The sequence below is a fragment of the Nomascus leucogenys genome, chromosome 21 (genome assembly GCF_006542625.1).
Source record: "Nomascus leucogenys isolate Asia chromosome 21, Asia_NLE_v1, whole genome shotgun sequence".
Lineage (NCBI taxonomy): Eukaryota > Metazoa > Chordata > Mammalia > Primates > Hylobatidae > Nomascus > Nomascus leucogenys.
Window position 1 is genome coordinate 56,153,913 of NC_044401.1, and position 21,836 is coordinate 56,175,748.

At 46.6% G+C, this 21,836-nt stretch overlaps 1 protein-coding gene across 7 annotated transcripts in view; it reads left to right on the plus strand.

Moving 5' to 3' along the window:
* SRGAP3 (SLIT-ROBO Rho GTPase activating protein 3) overlaps window positions 1-21,836 on the plus strand; it is a 276,271-nt gene that overhangs the window by 178,941 nt on the left and 75,494 nt on the right. For all 7 annotated transcript variants that reach the window (XR_004027564.1, XR_004027563.1, XM_030801815.1 and 4 more), the window contains exons 5-9: window positions 7,390-7,575; window positions 11,629-11,757; window positions 13,521-13,742; window positions 15,617-15,718; window positions 18,689-18,886. Coding sequence is in view for 5 of the 7 variants with exons in the window: in XM_030801815.1 (XP_030657675.1) it covers window positions 7,390-7,575; window positions 11,629-11,757; window positions 13,521-13,742; window positions 15,617-15,718; window positions 18,689-18,886 (837 nt within the window). In the remaining 2 variants the exon portion in view is untranslated. The remainder of the gene's footprint in view (window positions 1-7,389; window positions 7,576-11,628; window positions 11,758-13,520; window positions 13,743-15,616; window positions 15,719-18,688; window positions 18,887-21,836) is intronic.

The following is a 21,836-nucleotide window of genomic DNA, read 5'->3' on the forward strand; positions in this document are numbered from 1 at the left end:
TTCCTTCCCCACTCTTTCCAATCCATCCATCCATCCATCCATCCATCCATTTATCCACCTTTGGGAATCAGTCTCTCTCCCACTTCTGGTTTGTTTTCTTCTGTGTGGACTTCATGATCTGGCAGGCTTCTCCCATGTGGTGACAAAAATGGTCCCTAGCACTGCAAATTCTCCTCCGATTAGCCTCTCCCCATCCTCCAGTGGAAAGAAAACACTCCCTTCCCAGTGTTTCCAGTGAAGCCCCAGGGTAGCATCTAATTGGCCTAGCGGAGCTTCCTGTGGCCAGATGAACATAAGTTTATGGATTGGCCAGGCCGGGGTCTCGTGCCCACCCCAGGATTGCGGGGTGATGTCAAGTTCCCATGAACCACATGTACTGAGAATAGTGGAGGGGAATTTGGGGGATTTCCTCAAAATAAAATTAGGGGGCTGTTCCCAAAGAAAGAAGACTGGATGAGTCTGGGCAGAGAAAAGCAACAGATGTCCACTGAGGGGGAGTCCCTGGGGGAGAATGAGGAAGTGGTTCCATTGGCTGGTGCTCCTGATGTTCACACCTGACATGTCTGATGTTCCTCCACCTGTCAGCTGCTCCTCAGTCCTGTTTGCCTCCTGCTCCCCTGGGCTAATGCTCACTCTGCTCCCTTTGTCTGGGACACTCCACCCCCACCCCCAGCCCTGCTCACCCAGCTAACAGCTACTCTTCCTGCAATGTTCAGTTTAGATGTCACTTCCTCCAGGAAGCCTTCCTATAGTGCCTAGTACTCCCTTCATCATTGTACTTATCACACCATGTGATCATCACTTGTATAATTGCCTGTATCTCTACTACAGTGTGGATCCTATGAGGGCCGTGACCTGCATGTCTTCCACACTGTAGTATTGCCTAGCATAGTACCTGGCACATAATGAACTGCCCAATAAATATTTAATGATTGGCGGTACAGCGATCTCCCTACTTCCAAGTATGCTCAGCAGAACAAAGGCAATAGAACTGTACCTCCCTCATTTTACCCTCCCTCCCTGCCTTCTTCTCTTCCTTTCTCCCTTTCATCCACTCTCCCATCTATCTACCCATCCCTGCATTTATCCACCCACCCACCCATCTGTTCATCTGTCCATCCATCCATCTTCCCATCCATTCAGCCATATTCATTGATCCACTGATCTTTTGATCTGTTGATCCAGTCAGCCCAGCCAAACAGTCATTCATTCATGCAAATACGTATTGATACTTGCTGGGTACTGGTACAGAGAATACTATCATGAACAAGATCCTGGCCTCAGGACTTTGCTTCTCTTTTCCTTCAAGGAGGTCTTAGTCATGCACTGGCCTAGGGTTTCACCCATACACAAATGCTGGAAGCAGAGAGCCACTGTGCCCAGGGACAGCCCTGTCTGCAGGGTGGAGGAAGCACACAGGGACTGCATCATTGAGAAGCTGTTTTCTAACAACTGATCCTTATCCTGCTTCAGGTGTCCTTTATGGATGCTGTCGACTTCCAGATTCTGTTTGCCTTCTTTTGCATTTAAATGAGGGGCTGAAAGATGGTGCAGATAACACTTTGCTGTTTTCAGAATCTGAGGATCAGGGAAGAGGCAAAAGGCAATGTGTGCAAAGCAAAAGGCAGTGTGATTATCAGAAGAGGCAATGCTTAGTGGTCAGCAGACCTGGCCTGCAGTCCCAGCTCTGCCTGGCTTTTCGTGTGACAGCACTCTTGCGATTTCTTTTCTTTTCTTTTTTTTTTTTTTTTGAGATGGAGTCTTGCTCTGTCGCCCAGGCTAGAGTGCAGTGGCACAATCTCGGCTCACTGCAACCTCTGCCTCCCAGGTTCAAGCTATTCTCCTGCCTTAGCCTCCTGAGTAGCTAGGAGTACAGGGGCCCACCACCACACCTGGCTAATTTTTGTATTTTTAGTAGAGACAGGGTTTCACTATGTTGGCCAGGCTGGTCTCAAACTCCTGACCTCGTGATCTGCCCGCCTTGGCCTTCCAAAATGCTGGGATTACAGGCGTGAGCCACTGTGCCCAGCCCACTCTTGCTATTTTTGAGCCTCCATTTCCTTAAGTGGGGGGCTAGGACACAAGATTTATGGAGGACCTTTTATTCTGAGGACACATGCAACTGAACTTGGTCCAAGAACAGTGGTCTTAACTGACACATCCCTATGAGGTCCTTCCCTAGACTCCCTGAATAGGGTCTGGAGGGCTGGAAAGCGAATCCCTTACCTGGCATCAAGCGGATGGGTACCTCTGAGGGGCCCTTCAGACATCCCCAGTTCAGGAACTTGGCCTCAGCTGAGCTCCTGCATCCACCTCTGCCCCTTCCCAGCCCTGGGCACACTGCTGCTGGCAGTTGGTCACTTGATAATTTGCAGTTGACAGCACTTTCCCCATCTACCCCCTTCTGATCTTCACCAGGTGGGCACGGAGAGGACACACCTCTCCACAGCCACCCAGCAAGTAGTGGGAGGGCTGAGTCTCAAAACCAAGTCTCCCAAATTCCAGTGGGCTGGAGGAGCCTTTCACCCCTGTTTTACCCTTGAGAAAGGGGTACAGGGAAAGCAAAACAACCATGTGTTCAGTAGGCCCAGGCTCTGGGGTCAGCCACCTTGGCTTTGAACCCTGACTCCACTTACCAGCTTTTCACCTAGAGAAACTTACTGACCTATTCTGGGCCATGGTTTTCTCATCTGTAAAGCAGGGATCATAGGATGCATATCTCATAGGGTTTTTGTGAGAAATAAATGAGTTAATATAGGTAAAGTGCATAAAGCAAGGCCTGGCAGGTAGTAAGTGCTCAATAGATGCTAGCTGCTATCATTGTTGTTACTGTCATCACACTGCCTCCCAGGATTGGGGAAAGGACTCATTGAAATGCTCCTTTACTAGAAGGGGTCCTATAAAGAGGTTTGCAAACTTTGAAGTAATAGATAAGGTTAAATATTGTTTAATGCATCCTGGACTAGCAATATTGAGCTAACTGTTCTAGTCTATTGAGCTAAGGACCATTCATGCTGAAGCCCATGTATCAGGTAATTAAATAAAAGAAACATCTAGGGGATTCTGGGTACAAATAGAATCATTTTGGAGAAACCTCCAGGTGAACTCTTTGGTGGCAGCTGTCTGTCATAAGTCACCCTGGGCAGTGGAGTTCACTGTTATTCTTGGAATCAGGAATCGAGTAGATCACAGGGAGTTTGGTCCCAGGGTACTTGGGTTGTCTTCTCCAAGCGTGGGATTTTGGGAATGAAATTTAGAGGCTGTCCTAGGAAGTTTGGCCTGTCAGAGGGCAGGAAGAGTACTCTGTGGCTCAAGAAGAGTAGAAAATGATGTAAAGGGAGAGAAAATAAAAAAAGAAAACTAGGCAAAGGATATGTGGGAATTGAGAACACCCAGCTGGGCTGCTGACCTTGAGTGAGTGGATAGATGCATGGTGATTGGACAGGAAGATCTAGCTGTAAATAGAAAGGCTCTCTTTTCCCCTGAACCACCCAGCACAGATGACAGATTCGTGGCGAGGCAAGCAGACTCAGAAGCCAAAATAGAAAAAGGAGATGTAGCAGGAATCATTGAACGCAGACAGGGATGGGATCCAGACATGAAAAACACCAGCAATATGGTGGTGAGGCAAAGAACCCAGGGTTGTCTATGGATGTGGAGGGACATGTCAAGAAGGGGGAAGGTGGGGTCCTGGAGACAGCCACAGTAGGCATTCTCACACTTTAGCCACATGTATTTTATTTTATTTCTTCTTTGCATTCCACCCATTTTTGCTCATTTGTAATCTCCCTAAAACTCCTAGAAACCCCCTTCTTGCTGATTTCATCCTCTCTGTATGCCAGTTCCACCAAGACCATATCCAAATAACTCAATGGACTCATTTTATTTTTATTTTAAGTTCCAGGATACATGTGCAGGAGACACAGGTTTGTTACATAGGTAAACGTGTGCCATCATGGTTTGCTGCACCTATCGGCCCATCACCTAGGTATTAAGCCCCACAAGCATTAGCTATTTATCCTGATGCTCTCCCTCCTGCTGCCTCCGCTGAGAGGCCCCAGTGTCCTTTTAACCAAGGCATGAAGATCATCAAAATAGGCACTTGCTTTGATTATCTGCAAGTCTGCAGTCACCCCTTTTGGCCACTAGATGTCGAGAACACATCAGTATGGCACATTTTCTGGTCCATTGAGTTATTTGGATGTGATCTTGGTGGAACTGGCATACAGAGAGGATGAAATCAGCAAGAAGGGGGTTTTTTGGAGTCTTAGGGAGATTGCAAATGAGCAAAAATGGATGGAATGCAGAGAAGCAATCTTTCCACCAAGAACCATGAAGAAAAGTTGACTGCATTTTAAATCCATGTATTGTTTTACAAGTTTGGGAGATTTTTAGGATGAAGGAAGAAGGGAGAAACATGGCATAAAAATATGTATTTTTTACATTAGTTAATGTTCTCCAGAGCTTGTAAGCATTTCCAAGTGAGCATGTTTAAGGTTCTTAAACCCTGAGCCCAAATCAGGGATAATAATGATGATGATGGTGGTGGTAGCATCTGATAGATACCTCCATGGCTCTTACTATGTGGAAGGTATTGTTCTCAGCATTTTACAGAAATTAACTCATTTAGTGCTCACAACAAGCCTAGGAAGTAAATGCTATTATTATCTCTGTTTTACAGATGAGGAAGCAGAGGTCAGAGAGGTTGTGTGACTTGTCCAAGGTCACATAGCTGAGGAGTGGGAGCATCAGGATTCAGCCCAGACACTTGTCCATATTCATACCTTCCATGATCTACAATATATGTTGCCACATTGACTCCTGGCCAGTGGCAAAGGGAACTTTCTGAACAACGAATCAATGCTGTGATTTAATGATAAAAGTCACAGAGCCTGGGTGCGGTGGCTCACACCTGTAATCTTAGTACTTTGGGAGGTCAAGGTGGGAGGATCACCTGAGTTCAGGAGATCAAGACCAGATTGACCAACATGGTGAAACCCCATCTCTACTAAAATATAAAAATTAGCCGGAGGCCGGGCACGGTGGCTCACGCTTGTAATCCTAGCACTTTGGGAGGCCGAGGCAGGCGGATCACAAGTTCAGGAGATCGAGACCATCCTGGCTAACATGGTGAAACTCCGTCCCTACTAAAAATACAAAAAATTAGCCGGGCGAGGTGGCGGGCGCCTGTAGTCCCAGCTACTCTGGAGGCTGAGGCAGGAGAATGGTGTGAACCCCGGGGAGTGGAGCCTGCAGTTAGCCGAGATCGTGCCGCTGCACTCCAGTCTGGGCGACAGCGAGACTCCGTCTCAAAAAAAAAATTAGCCGGGCATTGTGGTGGGTGCCTGTAATCTCAGCTACTCAGGAGGCTGAGGCAGGGGAATCGCTTGAACCCAGGAGGAGGAGGTTGCAGTGAGCCGAGATCATGCTACTGCACTCCAGCCTGGGCAACAAGAGTGAAACTCCGTCTCAAAAAGAAAAAAAAAAAGTCACAGAATTCCTCATTCTAATAAACTCACTTCACAACACTTCAAATGACAAGGAATAAGATTTTAGGGTTGGCCAGGAATTCATTCTGAGTTCTCCGACTTACAGGGCTTGGTTAGATAGGAGCACATTTCATTCCCGGGGGAAGCCTTTGCTCTGTTAGCTGTTATAGTAATCCAAGCCACAGAAGAGAATGAACAAGGCCCAGGAGCCATGGATTCCAGAAGTTTCTTTGTTTCTTAGCATAGAAAGATGATCATATACTTGGCATTGCAAAAAAAAAGTACATTTCTAGTTGGGGACCGGTAAAAATGCTGTTGGTATGGAGCAGCCCAGCCAGTGTTCAGGCTACTAAAAGTATTTATGCCTGCTCAGAAAATGGTAATGAATTAAAAAAATTCATTAAGGGCTGGGTGTGGTGGTTCACACCTGTAATACCAGCACTTTGGGAGGCTGAGGTGGGAGGATCACTTGAGCCCCGGAGTTCGAGACCAGCTTGGAAAACATGGCAAAACCCCATCTCTATTTATGAAAAAATGATACAGACAATCTAAGATGATCTGGTAGAAAAAGTGGTGGATTAAAAGTGAGAGACCAGATTTCCAATATGATTAAATATATATTTACCACATGACCCTCCATCCTACCTCTGGATATTTACCTAAGGAAAATGAAAATACATGTCCACCTAAAGAAATGTACATGAGCATTCATAGCAGTTTTATTCAAAATAGCTAAAAACTATAAACACCTCAAGTAGCTATGGACATATGACTAAGTAAACAGATTGTGGCATAGCCATACAATGGAATCCTTAGCCATAAAAAAGTTCTGATATGTACGGCATCATCAGTGAATCTCAGAAAAGTTATGCTGAATGAAAAGAGGGCTGACCCAAAGGAGTTTATATTGTATGATTCCATGGAACTGGATTCTAGAACACACAAAACCAATCTACAGTGACAGAAGGCAAATCTATGATTGAGGCTGGGGTGGGGTCAGGGATTGGCTGCAAAGGGGCATGAGGGATCTTTCTGGTGCAGTGGAAGTTCTATATTTTGCTTGTGGTCCTGGATACATGGATGTAAAGTCTGGCATCTCTGCACTGATACTTTGCACCTCCAAGCCTCAGTTTCCCTGTTTGTCAAACTAGAAGGTCGTTGGATTAGATGATGTCTGGAATTTCTTCTGGCTCAGAAAATTTCCCCTGTAATAACAATATCCATTTTTTATTATGGAAGTAGAGTAGCAAAGTGCAATTTGCTTTATAGGAATTGTTTTTATAGGCAAGGATGAGTTTATTCCAGAGAGCATAGAATATCTATTGGGTTACTTAATATTACTCATTTTGGGTACAGAGCCATTTGCAGTCCATTGTACTTCAGGAAACAGCTGAGAAAATGATTTGTGTGTAAGAAGGATGTTTCCCATTCAATTCCCATGGTATGGGAGGAGGGGCTTTCCCCGCAGCACTGGGAGGAGAGGGAGGGATGCCACAGTCACTGCTGGCAGGGCTAGAGAGGACAGCTGAGCAAGGGCCAGGCTTGCCTTGTCACTTCTGACAGTCCCCAGATGCTTGGAGCTATGGTTACCCTTTTAAATTTCCTCCTTATTTGTTTATTATTATCATTTTTAAATTTCCTCTTTACTAGCCCATGCCTGGCTCTTAGTTAGGGCTTAATGATGTTGTTGATGATGATGGTGATGATAATGACCATCATCATCATATCCAGTCCTCAGAAAGTCTGTGCAAAAGTAAAGGAAGGCAGGTGCCCAGAGCGTGTTTTGGGACCAGGGCAGTGGCCAACTAGAGCGTAGAACTTGGTATGGAGCCAGGAGTAACAGGGAGGGCCGTGCTGGGCCATAGCTGGCTGCTGATTTCCCCTACTTGTGCACCCCCAGGTCATGAAAACCTACCACATGTACCATGCAGAGAGCATCAGTGCAGAAAGCAAGCTGAAGGAGGCTGAGAAGCAGGAAGAGAAGCAGTTCAATAAGTCAGGAGACCTCAGCATGAACCTGCTCCGGCACGAGGACCGGCCCCAGCGCCGCAGCTCTGTGAAGAAGATTGAGAAGATGAAAGAGAAGGCGAGTGGGGGCCCTGGGCTGGGAGCGACTGGGGACAGGGCACAAAGGGGAGGGCCATGCTCTTGGTGGACAGCCTTAGCCTTCCCCCTTATTCCCCTGCATCCCAGTTGGGGGGTGGTGGGTAGGGGGGATGGGACAATGTAGCCAGCATCTCCTCTTTTGGAGATCAGTGTTCTAGTGGAAGCAGGGCCGGACATGCCCGTGCTAGCACTGGTTAGGCCTGGCTTAGTGCTAAGGTCAGCAGGCAGACAAGGTGCTCAACTCACAAGAAAGCTGAACTGTGACGAGATTCACACCCAGCAAGCACCTTCTCAGATGAGATGGAATCACAAGGCATTAGCGGGAGCAGGGGCTTGTTCCAGAGGCCAATTTGATGGCCAAGGGTAGGGGCTGGGGGTGAGGTGGGAACTAATTACTGAATGTGTCTCAACAAGAGGGACTACCACCTGGAAACCTGGTGAAGGGCTCATTCCAAAATTGCCATTGCCAATTCAAAGATGAGAGAGTTAGAATCCCCGTGTATTGATTCTGGAAAAGTCCTTTAGTAGGGTGTGGTGGAAGGAATTCTAGCTTTGGAGTCAAATGGGCTGGGTTTTGAAAATGTCACGTTTACAACACCTCTCTGAGCTGCAGTTTTCAAATCTGACAGGAGTGGCAAATTCGTCTCATTTCTCATGTCAACTCTGATCAATTGCCCAGGGCACTGGGCTGAGAATTGTGAAACCCTATCCAGATTTAGTTAAAAACAGTGCTGTAGGGCTGGCCACGGTGGCTTATGCCTGTATTATCAGCACTTTGGGAGGCCAAGGTGGGAGGATTGTTTGAGCCCAGGAGTTCGAGACCAGCCTGGGTAAAATGGCAAAATTCCATCTCTATTTATGAAAAAAAAAAAAAAAAAAAAAGGCAAAGAATTTGAATAGATGTTGCTCTTAAAAAAACATGTATGAGTGGCCAATAAGTACATAAAAAGATTGTCTGGGCCAGGCATTGTGGTCCACACCTGTAATCCTAACACTTTGGGAGGCCGAGGTGGGCAGATAGTTTGAGCCCAGGAGTTCGAGACCAGGTTGAGCAACATGACAGAACCCCATCTCTACAAAAAATAGAAAAATTAGGCAGGTGTGGTGGCATGTGCCTGTAGTCCCAGCCACTTGGGAGGCTGAGGTAGGAGGATTACCTGAAGGAGGTCGAGGCCGCAGTGAGCCATGATCGCATCACTGCACTCCAGCCTGGACAACAGAGTAAGACCCTGTCTCAACAACAAAAAAAAGATTGTCTTTATTATTAGTGATTAAAGAAATGCAAATCAAACTCAATGAATTATCACTTCACACCCACCATGATAGCTAGAATTAAAAAGGCAGACTATATGAAGTATTGGTGAGAATGTGGAGAAATTGGAATCTTCACACACTACTAAAGGGAATGTACAGCGATTCTATCACTTTGGAAAGCAATCTAAATGTTAAACGTAGACTAAGTTACCATGTGACTCAACAATTTTATTCCTAGGTATCCACCCAAGAAAAATAAAAACATATGTCCATTCAAAGACTTGTACATGAATAGCAGCATTATTCTAAATAGCCAAAAGATGGAAATGACTCAGATGTTCATCTGCTGATGGATGGTTGAATAAAATGTGGTATATCCATGTGATGGAATATTATTTATCCATGAAAAGGAATGAAGTACTGACACATGCTGCAACATAGATGAACCTTGAAAACATTATGCTAAATGAAAGAAGTCAGTCACAAAAGACCACATATTGTACAATTACATTTATGAAATGTCCAGCATAGACAAAGCTATAGAAATAGAAAATAGATGATTGGTTTCCAGGGGCTAAGGAAGAGGAAAATCGGGAGAAAGTGTGAATGGGTGCAGGGTTTCTTTCTGGGGTGATGAAAATATTCTAAAGTTAGATAATGATGATGGTTGTATGACTCTGTGAATATAGTAAAAATAAATAAAAATAAAATAAAATAACCAAGCAGGGAATGATAGGACTACAACATAGGGAGAAATAGAGAGGTAGAATGAGTGCTGCCTGGAAGTCCAGAGGCTGATTTTTAGTTCAGAGTTGTATTTTTAGTTCGATTAGCTACTTGGCTCTTGGGCAAGCCACTTCTCTCCAGTTCTCATTTCCTCATCTACAAAATAGATGAGTTTAACGAAAATACCTTTAACATCCTTTCTAGACTTATAACATTTTATAAGTCTATGAAGGGCTAAAAAATGGTCTCAGGGTCATGGTCATAGCTGGCCACTGGAAATAGGCCAAGAATATCAAAACTCTCTGTGGGGGTCAGGTGCATGGCTGGTGTAGGATGTAACTGCCAGGACCCTGGGGAAAAGTTAGAGATCTCTGAAGAGAATTAAAAGGATGAGAACTCATTGTGGAATAGGAAGGTGTAAGAATGTCTAGGCGAAGGAGAAAAACCATTTATTTACAGAGACCTGACTTTTTACGCAGCAATGGGACCCATCAGTCTGAAAGGAGCAGGGGACAGCTCTCCAGCCCATTTACTCTTTCCTGCTCCATTCCCAGGCTGGCCCAGACAGGAGCAGCTCCCTGGGAGGCAGCTGGGTCCCAGCTGAGATGGGCCGCTCTGGCTGCCTCACCCCGCCTCTCCCCACCACTTCCATCCAGTCATCCTCCCTCCCTTCTGTCCTCCAGTCACTGAAAATGACTGAAAATGACCTTGTGCAGGGACAGTTCTGGGTGCTCCAGACCTAGCAATGAACAAAGCAGATCAAGTCCCTAACCCCACTTATTTTCTAATGGGAGATCACTGACAATCAACAAGTAAATAAAAGGGTAGAAAAAAATCCAATTTCAGGTGGTGGAAGTGCTTATAAAGAAAAGAGCCGGGCAGGGGTGGGCAGAGGGAGTGGGAAAGGTAGACGAGCTTGTCATCAGAGGCCAATCTGGCCTTGAGACCTTGGGCCAAGGCTGAGGGAACCATGAGTCTGAGGGCCTTGAGACAGGAATGAACTTGGCCTCTTAAAGGATGGACCAAGGAGGCTGAGCAAATGAGGGGGAGCATGGGAGAAGGTGGAGCTTGAGAAGTGGATGGGACCAGGCCATGGAGGGCTTCTCAGGCACAAGCAGAAGTTTGGGACGTCACTGGAGGGTACTGGGTAGGGGTCTTATTGATTGATTGATTGATTGATTGAGATGGAGTCTCCCTCTGTCACCTAGACCTGGAGTGCAGTGGTGCAATCTCCACTTACTGCAACCTCTGCCTCCTGGGTTCAAATGATTCTCCCACCTCAGCCTCCCAAGTAGCTGGGACTATAGGTGCATGCCACCACACCCAGCTGATTTTTGTATTTTTAGTAGAGATGAGGTTTTTCCCTGTTGGCCAGGCTGGTCTTGATCTCCTGACCTCAGGTAATATGCCTGCCTCAGCCTCCCAAAGTATTGGGATTATAGGCCAACACTCCTGGCCAGGGATCTTATTTACACCCCACCCTAGCAAGGACCGTCAGAGGCTGCTGCTTGTGTAGTGTCCTCATCGGCTGTGCAGGTGCAAGGTGCAGGTGTAAGGGGAGCTGCCTGAGTCCAGGTCCAACCCTTACTCATCTAGCAGATGGAGGTCTTCCATAGGTGCGGCTGTGCAGGGCTTGGGTGGCAGGCGGTTACTATAAAGAAAAAAATCACTGGGCTGGGCATGGTGGCTCATGCCTATAATCCCAACACTTGGGAGGCTGAGGTGGGAGGATGGCTTGAGGCCAGGAGTTCCAGATCAGCCTGGCCAACATAGTGAGACCCCACCATCTCTAAAAAACTTGAAAAACAAAAACAAAAACTAGCCAGGTGTGATGGCATGCATCTATAGTCCCAGCTACTCGGGAGGCTGAGGTGGGAGGGTTGCTTGAGTCCAGGAGTTAAGGCTGAAGTGAGCTATGATCACACCACTGCACTCTCACCTGGGTGTCAGAGCAACACCCTGTCTCAAAAAAAAGAAAAAAAAAAGAAAAGAAAATCACAAACCCTGTCCTCTTAAACGGCTTGCTCTTACATCTACTCTTTTCTTCTTCCAGAGGCAGGCCAAGTACTCTGAGAACAAGCTGAAATGCACAAAGGCCCGGAATGACTACTTGCTCAATCTGGCAGCCACCAACGCAGCTATAAGCAAATACTACATCCATGATGTCTCCGATCTGATTGATGTGAGCTCCCTGGGGAGCCTGGGACTGAGCAGGGCCCACACCTGGGCTGGCGCACGTCACTGGCTGAAGGAGGGGCTGGTCTTTGTCTTTAGCTGACATTCTCGGGTAGCCAGGGGTCTTTTGAGCCCTGCTGGAGGGGAAGGGCAGTGAGTTTGGGAGCTGGAAAATGAGTGTTACCTCATGGTGTCTATTTTCACCAGTGGGACATGGGTCTCTGGTGGCCCCAGTGCAGTTGGCTTGGGCAGTTGTATATCCAATGCCAACTTCCCAAGTACCCTCCTGGACGCCAGGTCCTTTGCTGGGTTTGAGGGGTTCAGGGATGAACCACACACAGTTCATGCCTTGGGGGATTTCCCAGTGTGGTAAAGGAGATGTTATTAGTAATATGTTTAGCACCCCTAGGGCCACTCAGCCAGACACACGTACATGGGAAAGAAAGTAGCGAATGAGACAGACTTAATTATGCAGATCAGCTTTGTGTGGGGAGGTTATCTTGGGAGAAATCAGGCAGCTTAAGCAAATGGAGAACGGAACACTGACTCCCAAGTACCAGCTGTGCAGGACACGCCACAGGGACAGGCAGACTGGGAGAAAGAACACTGTGAGCAGTGGCGCTGGGGAGGGCTTCTGTGTCATCTAAGTAGGAGCCAGGACTGTTTCTCTCGTGTCCCCCTTCCTGCACAGATGGTGGAGCTGGCCCCGTCCGTGTTTAGTAAAGGCTCAGTACTGGTTGATGGACTGTTTTCCTGGTGTATTCTGTTGGGAAGTCAGGGGGCTCTTGCTTTTCCATGGCTCCAGAGGGGAACCCATTGTCAGCATCGCAAGGAGAGGGAGCTCCCAAATGGCTCAAGGCCAGACCTTCCTCTTTCCTACTTTTCAACTTTCCTTTTTGCCCTTTCAGCCCTTTTATTCATTCATTTACCATATATTAATTGAGCACCTGCTGTTGTCTGGAACTTGAGGTGCAGGAGCAGTGGGTTGGCCCTCGGGGAGCTTACCTCACCAAGGACATGTTGATAGGTGATTTTAATACTAGGTGGCAGGGGATAGTTTTTAATACTAAGTCACAGTGAGAGAGGTAGAGGGAAATGTGGACCCCTGGAGGAGGATCACCTGACCAACTCTGAGTGGGGAGAACATCAAGGAAGCCTTCCTGGAGGAAGTGACCTCTAAACTGAATTCCAAAAGAAGAGTATTCCAGGCAGAGGGGATGCATGCACACCACCCTAAAGAAGAGAAAAATGGGCTCACGCTTGTAATCCCAGCACTTTGGGAGGCCGAGGCGGGTGGATCACAAGGTCAGGAGTTCGAGACCAGCCTGGCCAACACAGTAAAACCCTGTCTCTATTAAAAATACAGAAATTAGCTGGGTGTGGTGGTGGGCGCCTGTAATCCCAGCTACTCGGGAGGCTGAGGCAGGAGAATCGATTGAACCCGGGAGGCGGAGGTTGCAGTGAGCCGAGATCGTGCCACTGCACTCCAGCCTGGGTGACAGAGCTAGACTCTGTCTCAAAAAAAAAAAAAAGAGAGAAAGATGGTGAATATAGGGAACCTAGTTCTGCTATTGCCCAAATCTCAACCACAACTCCCCCTGAGGGGTGCCATGAGGTTTGTGCAGTAGAATTCCAAAGTGCTTTGGGGCCTCTGGGATGGAAGATTCGGCTGTGGAAAGGGAGGTAATTGTAAGTCACTATGGTGGCCGGTGACCACCCCTCCACATCCTGGCTGTCACCCATAACCTTCCTTTGTTGCCTCTCCCCAAGTGCTGTGATTTGGGCTTCCATGCCAGCCTGGCCCGCACCTTCCGGACCTATCTCTCAGCTGAATACAACCTGGAGACTTCTCGCCACGAGGGGCTGGATGTCATCGAGAATGCAGTGGACAACCTGGATTCCCGAAGTGACAAGCACACAGTCATGGACATGTGCAATCAAGTCTTCTGCCCTCCACTCAAGTTCGAGTTCCAGCCCCACATGGGGGATGAGGTAGGCTTCCTCCTGGAGCCTGGGCTTGGGGCTGCTTCCCTCTGTTCCCCCATGTGCTCCAGTACATCATCCCTGGTTGCACATACAGGAAGTTTCTATCTGAGGCCTGGGGTCAAGCTCCTGGTTCATGGGCTTCCCCAGCTGAGGAGTTTACCACTAATACCCTAATCTTGCTGTCTCAAGTGCCCCCCATACAGAATTACGGGACCTTGGCTTCCCTTATAACCCCTCCCAGCTATGTCCAGAAGACTCCAAGGGAGCCCCAGTCTGCACACAGGCTCATGTTCTTCCCCCAGATGCGCAGGTGAGGTCCACAGGAAGCCTGAGCCTCACTGTAGCCTCACCACAGTCATTCAGGCTGGTGCATTCCACCAGGGTGCTCCCTTCCTCCAACACTGCAAGCCTTTTATACACCAGACAATTGAGTTTCCTTCAGTGCTTGTGCTGCTCAGATCCTTGTTACATTCTGAAAAAAACAAACGAAAAACAAATGGAAAGAAGGCCCTTGTCACTGGCCCCAACACAGCCCTACTCATTACCCAAGGCTTACAAAATCCCTTATGCAAATAGTTCCCTGAGCTTGTCTGTGTCACTGCTCCCTCTGGGCATTGGGGGAACCCACTCCAACCGTGTCCCAGACCCAACCAGCCTCTGGGTCCCAATGAGGCTCAGCTGGGCCACCCATGGCACCTGCTGGGAGGGGAGGGGCAAGGAGGCATCTGAGAAGATGGCATTTGCTAGACCCTCTGCATGGCTCTGCCCACTTACTTCTTCAGGGCTGCACTGCTGTGCCTGCCCCATTCCTCTCAGCTCTCCCGACCCATCACCTGGACCTGAAAATGCTGGCCTCATGGTGACCACTGGTGACCATAAACTTTGGGTTGTGCAGTTAGTAGCAAATAACTAGTACTGTCCACAGAGCCCTACCGTCCCTTGTGATCCTAGCTGTGTTCCTGGAAGGGGTGAGGTGCACATGCCTGCCAGCAGCCCAGCCCACAGGTAATACTAGAGTCCCACATGAAAGGTGGAGGGCGGTGGCTCACGTCTGTAATCCCAGCACTTGGGAGGCCAAGATGAGTGGATCACTTGAGGTCAGGAGTTCAAGACCAGCCTGGCCAACATGGTGAAACCCTGTCTCTGTTAAAAAAAAAAAAAAATTAGCTGGGCATGGTGGCAGGTGCCTGTAGTCCCAGCTACTCGGGAGGCTGAGGCAGGAGAATTGCTTGAACCTGGGAGGTGGAGGTTGCAGTGAGCCGTGATGGCACCACTGCATTCCAGCCTGGGTGACAGAGTGAGACCCTGTCTCAAAAAAAAAAAAAGGCAGAGGGAGAACAGCATTTCTCTGGGTGCTTCCCCTCCTCCAGCCCTCGATCCAGTCAATTGCTGGGGGACGAAGAGCTATGAGCTGTGAAAGCGCGTTATCTCACAGCTGCCCTGTTGCAGCATCATTCTGTGGCACAGTGGGAGTGTGCCCCTGATCGTTTCCCATTCAGGTTTTTTCCCATTGGCTTCTCTTAGGTGGTTGCTTTCTTGCCACAACTTCTTGCCTTGAAATTAACCAGTTAGTTTTGCTTAATAAGATTATGTTAAGGCTCTTCGTAAACCTTCACATGCTTCCCAAACGTAGATCATGACTGAAAGGCCACACCTGGCAATGGCAAGAGTGCAGACTTTGAGTAGGAAGACCCTGGTTCTCATCTGGCATTGGTTGCCACGGCCACTTATGAGCTCTGTGACCTTGAGCAGGTCGCTCAACCTTTCTGAGCTCCTGTTTCCTGGACTGTGATTGGGATGTTAATGGTAGCCCCTGCCCTAGCTCCACACAGGTGAGGAGGGCACAGGGCAACCACAGATGGTGGCTGTTATTCCTGCAGGTCTGCCAGGTCAGTGCTCAGCAGCCCGTCCAGACAGAACTGCTCATGCGGTATCATCAGCTGCAGTCCAGACTGGCCACCCTCAAGATAGAGAATGAGGAGGTGAGTGAGCCCCTCTGCCCTATAAGGGATTTTCTTTGGAAGGCCTAGCTTGTCCCAGGGAGTCCACTTGTGCCACGGAATGCATAAGAAATAATAGTTCCACTTATAAGATGGAATAGTACACAATCATTAAAACCACACACACCAAGAATTGTTAATAGCCTGGGGGAACGCTTATAAGATGTTAAATTGAAGAAAAACAAAAGGTGGGAGGCTGAGGTAAGAGAATTGCTTGAACCTGGGAGGCAGAGGTTGCAGTGAGCTGAGATGATGCCACTGCACTCCAGCCTGGATGACAGAGTGAGGTTCCATCTCAAAACAAACAAACAAACAAACAAACAAAACACAAAAGGAAATAGGACTCTGTGTTCCGTATTGCCATAACTGGAGTAAACTAAAGCATATGTATATTCCTAGGCATAGAAAAAAGACTGGAGGGAAATGCTTAAATGTTACTAGTTGCTATGTTTGGGTTGTGGGGTGATAGGTGCTTTCTGTTTACTTCTTTGTGCTTTCTTCTATTTTCTGCAATGAATTTCTGTTTTATCATTAGAAATAACAGTAGGTATTTTAAATTACACAATGATAAACAACCCAGGGCACACTAAATGTGTCATGGATTCTGAGCTCCAAGGAGCAGGTCAGCCTTACCAGGCCCAGCCTCCCTCCCCTGCAGCTGTGGGGCATAGGATTCTCAGCAAGTGGGTACAGATGGAAATACCAGTGCAGTGGCTCTATTCTGATGTGGACTGAAGAGGCCAGATGGGAAACATCCTATTCTAACCTGGACTCCTCCTCCAAGGAGGATGTCAACCAACTGGAGGCCCCTGGAGAAAAGACACCAGGATGGAGGGAGTGACACTTGAGGTCATGGGCAGGTTTATTCTTGAAAGTGCAGTCATGGAGGGAGGTGCAAAGACACAGTCTTGATCTTCAAATGTCTAGAGTGCTATCCTGGGCAGAGACAGCAACTTTGCTTTTCATCTCCACAAAGGACAGACCTAGGACAAATGTGAGACAGATTGGAGCTCAGGATGATAGCAAATCAGTGCAGTCCCCAGGGGGAGGTTGTATGGAGACAAATTACCTATTTGTTTTTCAAACCTGGAAAGAGACAGGAGATGAACAGAGTGTTTTCTTTATTTATTTATGCCCTACATCTTCCCCCAAAGGATTTTAAATTATTTACATGGAATAGTATATGGATCATAATGTTAATGGAATTTAAATTGGAAATCAGGGCCAAAGAAAGGAGAATGAAGCCAATGTTCTTCTGTATGAGTTGCTAACGGGCTTGAATATGCAATTTTGAACCTGAGCTTCCTGTCATGCTGCGTTAGAAAGAAGAATTGATTTGTGTATTCATTCAACAATATTTATAGAGCACACACTGTGTGCCAAACATTGTTCTAGATATAGAATAAAGTGACTGAACACAAAAAAACATAGCACCTCCTCTCCATGAGGGAATATTCTAGTGAGAAAAGACAGATAATACTTAAAACTGTTGACAAAGAGAGTCAAACTCTGTAAAATACTTGAAGAGATTTATTCTGAGCCAAATATGAGTGACCAGTGGCCTGTAACATAGCCCTCCGGAGATCCTGAAAACATGAACCCAAGGTGATTGGGCCACAACTTGGTTTTATACATTTTAGGGAGATGTAAGGCATCAGTCAGTACATGTAAGATATACTTGGTTTGGTCTGGAAAGGTGGGACAACTGGAAGCAGGGGCTTTCAGGTCATAGGCAGATTCAAAGATTTTCTGATTGGCAATTGACTGAAAGAGTTAAGTTACTGTCTAAAGAAAGGAATGTCTGGATTAAGATAAGGGGTTGTGCAGACCAAGGTTTTATCATAGAGATGAAGCCTCCAGGTCATAGGCTTCAGAGGATAGACTGTAAATGTTTCTATCAGACTTAGAGTCTGTTCTAACAGTAATTCCAAAAAGGAGGAGGGTATAATGAAGTAGGTTTGCCACCCCTTTCCCATCATGGCCTGAACTAGTTTTTCAGGTTAACTTTGGAATGCCCCTGACCGAGAGGAGAGATCCATTCAGATGGTTGGGGGCTTACAATTTTATTTTTCATTTATGAAATACAAAAGCCAAGAAATGAATGATCTTGGAAAATATTAGACAGTAATAGGCACTGAGTGAAGATGTCGGGGGGGCCTGATGTCACCAGGAGGTGACATTTAAGCTGAGATCTGAGTGACAAGAAACAGACTTTGAGTGACAATAATTTTATAACAAACATTGGAGGCAGTTTTTCCAGGGACTGTTTTTGGAACCAGCCTCCAAAGCAAACAAGCTGCCCTTTAGGCACAGTTCAGCAAAGGGGTGTTGTAAGGTCAGGGCCCGTGGGCCCTGCTCATGCAGTCTTCTGGTGGTCCCAAGAAATTCCAGAAGAAAAAACTGGAGTCCTAACTGAACAATGTGTGCCTCAGCAACTGTCTTCCTGGAGTTTTTATTTTCTCAGCTGGGCTTTTGATAGGAGTCCAGTAACAGATACCTGGAGAGTTTGTTGCAAGAAGGATGGCTGCCCACCGTTGTCAACTTTGTCTCTATCCTTCTCTGAATGAAGAGAAGTAGAGCATGTCTAATGTTGTCCCTATTCAACTGACCACCTTGCATTAGAGGAGCTAGTTTGGAGTTACATAATTAGGCTAAGAGAAACAAACCTAGAAACCTGAGTTCCTCATTTGTTGCAACATTCCTCAAGGTTCTGTCTGGCAGAAGCCACACAATAAAATGTCTTTAAATTGGGCAACCTGGCTTCTCATCCCAGCCAGCTGTGTGATTTCGGGCTGGTGACTAATTTGTGTTTTCCACATTAATACAGTGAGAAGGGTTATTTTTGTTCTGCCTTTATATGGAAGAAGTAAAGTGGCAGTTGGGAAAGGGACTTTAGGTGTCAATGGCAGTATGAGAATACAGGATTTTTGTCAATCTGCTGTGTTTCCCCAGGTTAGGAAAACCCTGGATGCCACCATGCAGACATTACAGGACATGCTGACTGTGGAGGACTTTGATGTCTCTGATGCCTTCCAACACAGTCGATCGACAGAGTCCGTCAAGTCAGCTGCCTCTGAGACCTACATGAGCAAGATCAACATTGCCAAGAGGAGAGCCAACCAGCAGGAAACAGAAATGTTTTATTTTACAGTAAGTGGCATCCTGGGCCCAGAACCACACTGTCAGCCAAGCCACTGGCAGTGACTTTTCAGGAGCAACCCAAGCTACTGAGAACCAGAGAAACCACATGGGTCAGTTGGATCTAAGACTCCATCACCATGCTTTTAAAATTAAGTTGCCTGGCTTGGTTTTCTGAAATGCAGAAAGGGAATTCCCAATGAGTAGCATTGGCATTGATCTTGGGTGATGATTATTGAAATTTTCTTGCTCTAGAAAAAAAACCAGAGACAGTTTTATTCAGTGGGGTGATAAGAAAATGGCTAACAGAGTCAGGTACAAGTCCCAAGGAACAACCCTGAAATTATGTATATAGATTATCATGTTGAATTGTCTTAAATTTAGGTGTGAGCTTTGGAAAAAATGCCCTCAAAAATCCAAGCAAATTGCTCTTGAGTTGCTAGCCCTTCATGTAAAATCCCATGTTAATTATCTTCCATTTGGACAGGGACTGGGAGGAGCAGGGAGACAGGGACTGGGAGGAGCAAGGAGACGGGGACTGGGGCTTTAGTTCAACATGTGTTTATTGAACATAGAATATTAGGTTTGTAAGGGACCTTAAATCTTCCATGGGATGCTTGAGTCTGTTCAGCCATATCCCTGCCCAGGGGCAATCCTGACTCTGCCTGATTGCTCCCAAGATTAAAAGCTCCCTTTTCCCCCAAACAGCCCTTTCGTTTGCATTGTGCCTGGCTTTTGGTATTATCATGTTTTCCTTTATCTTTACTATCTTCAAAAACCTACCTCACTAGGATTTCTTGGTTCTGTTCTCTGGGGCCACCCAGAGTGGAGGCTAATTCTACATGACAGTGTTTCACATGGTTGCAGGGAGCTGGGATTTCATTTCTCTAGGCTAAATGTATCTGATTCTTTCAGTCTTGCCTTATAAGCTTTTGTTTTGAGTAGCCTCAGTATCCTAGTGACTCTCTCCTGAACATGTTCCATGTGCTGATGCCTCTTCTAAGGTGAGACTCCGAGCAGTGGTATGCCCAACACAGAACTGAGCAAAATTGGTTGGGTGCGGTGGCTCACACCTGTAATCCCAGCACTTTGGGAGGCCAAGGCAGGCAGATTGCCTGAGCTCAGGAGTTCTAGACCAGCCTGGGCAACAAGGTGAAAAGCCATCTCTACTAAAATACAAAAAATTAGCTGGGTGCGGTGGCGTGCACCTCTAGTCCCAGCTACTTGGGAGGCTGAGGCAGGAGAATTGCTTGAACCTGGGAAGCGGAGGTTGCAGTGAGCCAAAATTGTGCCACTGCTTCCAGCCTGAGCTACAGAGCAAGACTCCATCTCAAAAAAAACAAAAAAAGAATTGAGGAAAATTTTCACCCCTTCTATACTGGGTACTATGCTCCTATTCATATGTTCTAAGATCATATTCTTTTATTATTATTTTAAGGCTAAGTTATTGTCAGTTATAGCTCTTTTCCCTACATGCTGCCATTAACCAGGCCTCACTCTTCCTAAGGCTTTGTAGGGGATATCTTGGGCAGGTCTGTTTATCACCAGTTAGTTTTCCTCTTAATGAATTCAATTCATGGTTTTTTTCAACATCCTGATCCAGTTACTCAGCATACATGCTGTCTCCTCAAACCTGTGTCACCTGCAGATTCAGTGAGCGTGGCTTCCAAACTTTAATCAATTTAAAGACTAATGGGTATACCAAGGCCAAGGCCAAAGACAGAGTTGTTAAAAATATGCAACTAGGGCCAGGTGCCATGGCTCATGCCTAAAACCCTAGCACTTTGGGAGGCCGAGGTAGGAGGATCCCTTTAGCCCAGGAGTTTGAGACCAGCTTGGGCAACATAGGACGACTCCATTTCTACAAAGAAAAAAAAAGTGCATGTGGTCCCAGCTATTCAGGAGGGTGAGGTGGAAGGATTGCTTGAGCCTGGGAGGTTGAGACTGCAGTGAACTGTGATTGTACCGCTGCACTCGAGGCTGGGTGACAGAGTGAGACTGTCTCAAAAAACAAAAACCAAACAAACAAACAAAAAAAGCAATGAGGCTAATATTGATTGGGTTGTAGTCATTTAACCCATCACAAACCCACCCAATTCTAACTTCTAGCTCCATTCTTATAACTGGCTTTGTCAAATCCCTTGTCGAAAACCAGTAGTCGATACACACTGCATTTTTTCCAACACTCTTTGACCCTGTCAAGGAAGAAAACAAAGAGGAGCTTAGCAAAGCAGCCCACGCTGATTGCTGGCATTCACCACTTCCATGGGGCCTACTGTGTTCACAAAGAGAATTTATAGTTACAACATGCATGTGAATATTAATTCACTTTGGCAGAAGAAGCAAAGAATTCTGGGGAACATAATTCAAGAAGGGGGTTTGGCCTACTCGAAGTTAGGAGAATTCTCCAGTATCTATGACTAATGGTCATCAGATGTTATAGTTTATTCTTAATACTTAGTTTGCTAACCTGGTTTCCTAGTATACCTTCTCATGACTCATTATTTTAGGTCTTTTTAAGGACGTCATAGTCCTTTCAATGCAAACATCAATGCAATTTGATGGCATTCTTTATTTTGTGGACATTCGTTATTCTTCAGATTGTTGAAGCTTAAATGAGGTGGACAGAGATGAGCTACAGAGCCCCAGGCTGTAATTTGCGCTAACCAGTGGATGACCTGCCAAGGCATGAGTTACACATTTGGGATTAGATCTTCAGCTTCTTGGGGCAGTGAGACACGGTGGACAGAATATCAGCTTACCCCTCAGCTCTGCTTTTTTGGGGAATTCTTGGACAGGAGATAAAATGAGAGGACATTATTGCTGGAAGCATCTATAGAGAGCCTCTAGGACAGTAGTTATCAAACTGAAGTGTGCATTTGAACCATCTGGGAAGCTTGTTAAAAATGCAGGTTCTCAGCCAGGCGCGGTGGCTCATGCCTATAATCCCAACACTTTGGGA